Genomic DNA, 8,239 nt, shown 5'->3' on the forward strand with positions numbered 1-8,239 from the left:
GGCAGTCATTTGAGAAACCAAGGCTATTGAGTCTGCCGATAAGAATGTGGAGATTGACAGTTGAAAGCCTTGGCCAGGTCGATGAATACGGCTGCACAGTACTGTCTTTTATCGATGGAGATTATGATATCGTTTAGGACCTGAAGCCCGTAGCGCGTAATAATCATCTATCCTCGGTTGCAACTATTACTACCGAGTTCCAAACTGCCTCTGGAAGCAACCTCAGTATAAGAACTGTTAGTTGGGAGCTTCATGAAATGGATTTCCATGGCTGAGCAGACGCACACAAGCTTAAGATCACCATGTGCAATGCCAAGTGTCAGCAGGAGGGGTGAAAGCTTGCCGCCATTGGACTGGAGCAGTGGAAACGCGTTCTCTGGAGTGATGAATCATGCTTCACCATCTGGAAGTCTGACAGACGAATCTGGGTGTGGCGATGCCTGGAGAACGCTACCTGACCGAATGTATAGTGCCAACTGTAACGTTTGGTAGCGGAAGAATAATCGTCTGAGGCTGTTCCTGGACTAGGTCCCTTAGTTCCAATGAAGCGATAGCTTAACGCTACAGCATACAATGATGTTTTAGATGATTCTGTGCTTCCAAGTTTGTGGCTCTAATTTGGGGAAGGCCCTTTCCTGTTTCAGCATGACAATACCCTCGTGCACAAAGCGAGGTCCATACAGGAATGGTTTGTTGAGATCAGTGTGGAAGAACTTGACTGGCCTGCACAGAGCCCTGACCTCAACACAATCAAACACCTTTGCGATGAATTAGATTGCTGACTGCCAGCCAGGCCTTATCGCCCAACACCAGTGTCCTACCTAAGGCGTGGCTGAATGGAAGCAAGTCCCTGCAGCAATGTCCCAACATCTGGTGGAAAGCCTTCCCAGAAGAGCGGAGGCTGTTATAGCAGTAAAGGGGGGACCAACTCCATATTAATGCTCATGATTTTGGAATGAGATGTTCGACGAGCAGGTGTCCACATACTTTTGGTAATTTAGTGTATTTCGAGACTTAAGAAAAATTGCTACCACGGGCAAACCTGAAAAGGTTTAGCCAACTCTCGTTTTCCTTGATAAAAATTGTTACGCAGTTTGGAAAAAAGTCTACAATTTCCATTCTTTATGGAAATCGTTAATTGGATTCTGTTAGTACATTCAACACCAATAGCTAACAGTTTGTACTTTTAATTTATATTCGCATTTTCCCACCAACTTTGTCGAGCCCCAGTGGCCTAATGGATAAGGCACTGGCCTCCTAAGCCAGGGATTGTGGGTTCGAGTCCCATCTGGGGTGATGTACTTTTTCGAACTAACCGTATCATTGGGCACGAAAATAATCACGTGAGGCCATCTCTCAACCCTAAACATCGGCAAACTGTGAACATGGTGTATTTTTTTCACAGATACAATACAATTAGCGATGACTAGCACTCTGAATCCAGCGATCGGAGTTCAAATCTCGATTGAACGTAACATTTTGTCACCATCATAGACAGTTGTCCTAGCTACATTTACGCTGTGTAATTGCATTCTTGCTAGTTCGATTTTCATTAGCTGTGCAATATCAAGACTGTTTGTAACCAAACTGTCTTCCCCTTTGCAACCCATCGAGAAGAGACGTAAAGGGTTAATCCAACATGGCGACCTCCGTAGCTAAATATTTTTTACTCTCTCGATGTTCAGAAATCATTCGGTCCTTTACTCGACAAAGGAAATTGCCTCCTGTGTGTATAAGAAAAAGAAACCTCCTCAGTCAATGTCCAAGTATTAGTTATGGTAACAGAGCGTCTGACAACCCACAGGTTAGTGGATTTAGCAACGCTACACACAATCATATCTCTCGCACAAGCTGAGAATTCAACACGATATAGAGCTACTGTCGTACTAGCTAGGTGAATGTAGCAAGTGTAAATACATTGAGCTGTCTACAAATGAAGTTGTAACAAGTACTAGTAACGAATTCTCAAGATGTCTTGCAGGAAATTTGCTGCTTTTAACAACGCATAGGGCAGCTAGCTGGAAAGTAGCCTACATGTCACAAGCTGTAGCTAGTTCACCACGGACAGTGTGTTGTGTAAGTGCTTGGAGTGATGTTAAGTAGTTGGTATGCAGTGACTGATCGATTCGATTTTAAATGCATGTCTATATCTGATGCAGGATGGACATGTGAACATTCCAGTCGGTAAGTATAAATACCAAACTATACATTAGAGAAATGTAATGGTTATTTACCTTTTCACCCATATGCATGTACATAGATATTTTTTTATTGTATGCTGTCTGTCTTATAGACCGTCTCACAGTATCCTACAGCCGAAGCAGTGGTCCAGGTGGTCAACATGTTAACAAAGGTATCATTATTACTATTCACATACCTGTGCCTGCAACCTGGACTCGGGGTAGAAGTAACATAGTTAACGAAAATCCGGGACACTCAAATTATTATATGTTACATATGGTATGATTGCATTACGTATTATAAGTTAAGAATTCAAATGTGTTGTTGTTAACGTTAGGTAGGTGGCTTATATTAGCTAGGTTAAGATTAGGTTAGGGTTAGGGAAGGGTTAGGGCAGGGGTTCCCAAACTTGTTTGGCCCACAATCTCATTTTGATATCTTAACATTCTCTCGACCCAACCATGTGAAAAAAAGTATGTAATTAATAGCCAGTGTTAACTAATTTATATTTTGGGCAATGGCAGTCAATTGAAAGACATTCTAACAGTATTTCAGATTGTCTTCTCAACTCACCATCACATACTTTTAATGTGGGGCTATGACGGTCAATTGTAAATTAGTCTGACATAATGTATCATATCTTACCACCACTAATAAGATAGGTGTGCTTAATGCATGTCACCTTGGAGCTTCTCAAGGTCAGGAGGCGTGGCCGGCATTGCGCACCTCATCTCTGCTGTCACATCCAACCTGGATCAATATTTGGTTTTAATGCAGACTAGAGCACTGAATCCAGCTTCACACAGATATAAGCTGGCGAAGGGTACCATGAGTTTTATGGTGCTTTTAAGAGAACTTGGAAGTTAAAAAAACACGAGGTCAAATCATGACGTCAGTGATTTTCAGGTTGGAAAGTTGGAGCTCTAGAAAAGAGGCTGAGTTCGCGATTTGGAATTCCGAGTTGGATGACCTTTAAGAATGATTTTTCCCAGTCTGAGCTCTTTTTTTCTGAGTTCACAGTTGTCTTGAATGCATTGAAGTCGCAAGTCAGAGATTTCCCAGTTGTTTTGAACTCTGCATTAATGCTCAGAGGCGTAAAACAAACATACAGTCAATAATACAGAAGAATAAAAAGTCTATATACAATGTGAGCAAATGAGGTGAGATAAGGGAGGTAAAGGCAAAAGAAAAAGGCAATGGTGGCGAAGTAAATACAATATAGCAAGTAAAACACTGGAATGGTATATTTGCAGTGGAAGAATGTGCAAGGTAGAGATAGAAATAATGGGGTGCAAATGAGCAAAATAATTAAATACAGTAGGGGGAGAGGTAGTTGTTTGGGCTAAATTATAGATGGGCTATGTACAGGTGCAATAATCGGTGAGCTGCTCTGACAGCTGGTGCTTAAAGCTAGTGAGGGAGATAAGTGTTTCCAGTTTCAGAGATTTTTGTAGTTCGTTCCAGTCATTGGCAGCAGAGAACTGGAAGGAGAGGCGGCCAAAGGAAGAATTGGTTTTGAGGGTGACCAGAGAGATATACCTGCTGGAGCGCGTGCTACAGGTGGGTGCTGCTATGGTGACCAGCGAGCTGAGATAAGGCGGGACTTTACCTAGCAGGGTCTTGTAGATGACCTGGAGCCAGTGGGTTTGGCGACGAGTATGAAGCGAGGGCCAGCCAGTGAGAGCGTACAGATCACAGTGGTGGGTAGTATATGGGGCTTTGATGACAAAACGGATGGCACTGTGATAGACTGCATCCAATTTATTGAGTAGGGTATTGGAGGCTATTTTGTAAATGACATCGCCGAAGTCGAGGATCGGTAGGATGGTCAGTTTGGCAGCATGAGTGAAGGATGCTTTGTTTGCGAAATAGGAAGCCAATTCTAGATTTAACTTTGGATTGGAGATGTTTGATGGGAGTCTGGAAGGAGAGTTTGCAGTCTAACCAGACACCTAGGTATTTGTAGTTGTCCACATATTCTAAGTCAGAACCGTCCAGAGTAGTGATGTGGGATGGGCGGGCAGGTGCAGGCAGCGATCGGTTAAAGAGTATGCATTTAGTTTTACTTGTATTTAAGAGCAATTGGAGGCCACGGAAGGAGAGTTGTGTGGCATTGAAGCTCGTCTGGAGGGTTGTTAACACAGTGTCCAAAGAAGGGCCAGAAGTATACAGAATGGTGTTGTCTGCATAGAGGTGGATCAGAGACTCACCAGCAGCAAGAGCGACATCATTGATGTATACAGAGAAGAGAGTCGGTCCAAGAATTGAACCCTGTGGCACCCCCATAGAGACTGAACTCTATCAGAAAAGTAGTTGGTGAACCAGGCGAGGCAATCATTTGAGAAACCAAGGCTATCGAGTCTGCCGATGAGGATGTGGTGATTGACAGAGTCGAAAGCCTTGGCCAGGTCAATAAATACAGCTTCACAGTATTGTTTCTTATCGATGGCGGTTATGAGATCGATTAGGACCTTGAGCGTGGCTGAGGTGCACCCAAATTTGTGGGCAGAACTGCTTCAACACCTGCATTGCTTGCTGTTTGGGGTTTTAGGCTGGGTTTCTGTACAGCACTTTGAGATATCAGCTGATGTACGAAGGGATATATAAATACATTTGATTTGATTTGAACTGAAAAAGTGTGTGCAAGCAAGGAGGCCTAGAAACCTGACTCAGTTACACCAGCTCTGTCAGAAGGAATGGGCCAAAATTCACCCAACTTATTGTTGGAAGCTTGTGGAAGGCTACCCAAAATGTTTGACCCAAGTTAAACAATTAGTCAATGCTACCAAATACTAATTGAGTGTCTGTGAACTTCTGACCCACTGGGAATGTGATGAAAGAAATAAAAGCTGAAATAAATCATTCTCTCCACTATTATTCTGACATTTCACATTCTTAAAATAAAGTGGTGATCCTAACTGACCTAAGACAGGGATTTTTCACTAGGATTAAATGTCAGGAATTGTGAAAAACTGAGTTTAAATGGATTTGGCTAAGGTGTATGTAAACTTCCGACTTCAACTGTGTATACTGTATTTTAAACCATCTACTGCATCTTGCCTATGCTGAACGGCCATTGCACATCCACATATTTATACGTACATATTCTTATTTCATCCCCTTACATGGTGTGTATAAGGTAGTCATTGTGAAGTTGATCAATTACTTGTTAGACATTACTGCACGGTCGGAACTAGAAGCAAAAGCATTTCGCTACACTCGCATTAACATCGGCTAATCATGCCTACCGTCCCGCCATATATGGAGCCCCATCTGTGCAAAAGCCCACCATTTGATCCCATGGAGTTTTTTTTGTCAATATAGCCACGGAGCACAAAATCCCCAGTGCCCTTTCATAATTCGGGAATCGTGAGACAGAACAATATGTCCTCGTGAATAGTATCCCCCGACATGTATAGCGACCAAAAATCAATACATGGGCATCTCGGACCTCTCAGCTAAAGTCCATTTGGAGAGAATAAACTGTAGAGTTTGAGTCGTTCATTCAGTTTCCTCTTGATTGCTAGCAGTAGCATAAATTCTTCATTTAACTATGTTATCTGACAAAGGTATTGATTCATGAGAGTTTTGTGCCTCTGCCTCCCCACACACATATCAATTGCGGCCGGGAATATCAAAGTCTCTGCAATAGGGTATGGGTTCAAAGCGTGGTGGGAATGTGCGGCCTTTTTCTAAGGGCGCGCTCTGGTTGAATTTGATCTTTTAGATTTTAATAATTTAATTTACATTTTTAAGGATTTTGGAAATTCTCCTGCAAAAGCATGTTCATATCAGGCAACAACACATGAGGTTGAGACCACTAGTTTGGGAACCTCTTGGGTTAGCTAACATGCCAAATAGTTAGTTGCATAGTATTTGCTAAAGTTGTCCGTGATGAGATTAGAACAACCTTTGGGTTTAATACAGCCAGCCGCCTTTCCAATTTAACTAAGCAAGTCTGTTAAGAATAAATTGTTATTTACAATGATGGCCGACATTGGTCCAATTGTGTGCCACCCTATGAGACTGCCAATCACAGCCGGTTGTGATACAGCCTGGAATTGAACCAGGATCTGTAGTGACGCCTCTAGCACTGAGATGCAGTGCCTGCACCACTCGGGAGCTACATTTGTTTTTTTGCCTAATAAGTAACCTATCTTATGTAGCCATACAAAACGTAACATATCCTACTAATTTGAGTGTCCCGGATTTTCGTTTTATGTTACGTCTAGTCTGCGACCAGCCTGGTACATCACAATACCATCTAATGCAACTTGGAGTGCACTGAATAGATTGTTTCATACAGTCTGTATGAGAGCCTGTTGAAATGTTATTGTGATTTACTGTCTGTCTGTCTTCATAGTCAGCACAAAAGCAGAGGTCCGTTTCCACGTCTATACAGCAGATTGGATCCCAGAAGACGTTCGACAAAAGATAATTTTAAATGTACGTTAACTACCTCAAAGCGGTCAAAATGTAGATTGGTTTTGTGCCCCTCTATCTTCCCTGAGCAATATCCTCCGTGGCATTCCAAGTAGAATATTGAATGCATTATGATTTTACTCTCTCTTCTACTGCAGAATAAAAACCGTATCAACAAGGCAGGGGAGTTGCTGGTGACGTCAGAGCAGAGCAGGAGCCAGCAGAGAAACATGGGGGACTGCATCCAGAAGATCTCTGACATCATAGCCAAGGCCACTGAAAAGCCCCATGAGCCTTCAGCAGAGGACATAGCCCTCAGAGCATCCAGGTAGAGAATGACTCATGTGTGGCTGACGTTCACACCTAGTTGATACGATGGTTCAACCCAGAATCGATAACCAAATACAGCAGTAAAAAAAAAAATCTTCATCTAGCTATGTTTATTTCATTGTTGTGGTGTGTATACTTTAATGTCCATGTCAGATGGCGTTACTGGATGATTACTAAAGTAAATACATTTTTGTATGTGTTTTGCTCAGGTTAGAGAAGAGGAATAAGGAGAGACTGAAACAGAAGAAGCTCCATTCAGCAGTCAAGCACACCAGACAAGTGTATTTCGACTGAGGGTCGGACACACAAGGAAACATTCATTCGTTGTCTATTTTCTTGGTTAACCAATAAATTGAACACTTTGTTGAACAATAAAACAAACAATTTGTTTGAAAGTATTTCCACTTGTTGAGTTTTTGGAGACATGCTGATTTGAGGTGATTGTTGTGGCAGTATTTTCGCATTAATTAAAAATAAAATATTTTCAAAGAATGAGAAAGAGATCCACGATGTCGATTCTACGTGAAAATGTGAGTGGTGACGGGGACGAAAAAACTAGCAGAGGATGGTTTCGATCCATCGACCTCTGGGTTATGGGCCCAGCACGCTTCCGCTGCGCCACTCTGCTATCTGACAAAAAGCAGCGAAATTCCAAATATAAAACTAACTAGGAACGCCCATTGGTTGAAGGCATATGGGAGTGCACTCGCTAGCTAGCACAACTGCAAGATGAACTATAAATGCTGTGCGGCCGTGTCCAGTATGAGAACTAAGAACATTTAACTTGTTTACCTATTAGGCTGAATCAGGCAAGTGTCAATTCCTGACACTTTCGCATTCAAACGAACGTAGCTAGTTGCATATTCGTTAGTGTTGTTTATCAAAGAAGAAATTGCTCTCTTCATAATACTAATCCATAATAATAATAAGAATCGATTCGTGCAAATATCTCAATGAGAAAAAAGCAGCGACCACGAAGGGACTCGAACCCTCAATCTTCTGATTCGAAGTCAGACGCCTTATCCATTAGGCCACGCGGTCTGTGTGAGGAATAAGAAACATTTTATATATAAAGAATAACAATGTTGAACGGGTTCTCGAGTACTATTATCTCTGCTGGCTAACGCGGGTCGAAATAATATAATATATAAAAAGGTAGATGCGGTTGGCCGGTTCATTAGCGCCAATTGGTGGAAGGCTCGGGGATCGTCGGAGCAGGTAAATTAAAATCGGACTGACTTGACCGTGTGTGCGTGCACCTGCATTAATAATTCCACCAGGCAATTGACGTGAATCAATGAATTAA

The 8,239-nt window shown here is 42.2% G+C and overlaps 1 protein-coding gene and 3 non-coding genes across 5 annotated transcripts; 2 read left to right on the plus strand and 2 right to left on the minus strand.

Annotated features, from left to right (window-relative positions):
• Window positions 1–1,223: 1,223 nt before the first annotated feature.
• trnar-ccu (transfer RNA arginine (anticodon CCU)) lies at window positions 1,224–1,296 on the plus strand. The gene has a single exon. It is a non-coding gene; the product is annotated as a tRNA-Arg (tRNA).
• mrpl58 (mitochondrial ribosomal protein L58) lies at window positions 1,266–7,328 on the plus strand. Of its 2 annotated transcripts, none has more exons than XM_021575605.3 (6): window positions 1,266–1,804; window positions 2,160–2,184; window positions 2,294–2,353; window positions 6,545–6,627; window positions 6,762–6,931; window positions 7,143–7,328. In XM_021575605.3, the coding sequence occupies exons 1-6, from the start codon at window positions 1,640–1,642 to the stop codon at window positions 7,225–7,227; spliced, it is 588 nt and encodes a 195-aa protein (XP_021431280.2). In that variant the 5' UTR covers window positions 1,266–1,639; the 3' UTR covers window positions 7,228–7,328. The 2 variants fall into 2 exon arrangements, with proteins under 2 accessions (XP_021431280.2, XP_036811598.1); XM_036955703.2 differs by lacking the exon at window positions 1,266–1,804 and adding an exon at window positions 1,867–2,076.
• A 161-nt stretch (window positions 7,329–7,489) lies between these two features.
• Window positions 7,490–7,561, minus strand: trnam-cau (transfer RNA methionine (anticodon CAU)). Its single transcript has one exon. It is a non-coding gene; the product is annotated as a tRNA-Met (tRNA).
• A 340-nt stretch (window positions 7,562–7,901) lies between these two features.
• Window positions 7,902–7,974, minus strand: trnar-ucg (transfer RNA arginine (anticodon UCG)). Its single transcript has one exon. It is a non-coding gene; the product is annotated as a tRNA-Arg (tRNA).
• Window positions 7,975–8,239: the final 265 nt, after the last annotated feature.

This window comes from Oncorhynchus mykiss, chromosome 20 (genome assembly GCF_057628025.1).
Source record: "Oncorhynchus mykiss isolate SJ-2025 chromosome 20, ASM5762802v1, whole genome shotgun sequence".
Lineage (NCBI taxonomy): Eukaryota > Metazoa > Chordata > Actinopteri > Salmoniformes > Salmonidae > Oncorhynchus > Oncorhynchus mykiss.

Excerpts from the sequence above, each read along its gene's own strand:
- mrpl58 (XM_021575605.3), top strand. The coding sequence starts at position 1,640 with ATGGCGACCTCCGTAGCTAAATATTTTTTACTCTCTCGATGTTCAGAA. Across the intron at positions 2,185-2,293 it reads ACATGTGAACATTCCAGTCG|ACCGTCTCACAGTATCCTAC; the intron begins GTAAGTATAAAT and ends TCTGTCTTATAG. Across the intron at positions 2,354-6,544 it reads TGGTCAACATGTTAACAAAG|TCAGCACAAAAGCAGAGGTC; the intron begins GTATCATTATTA and ends CTGTCTTCATAG.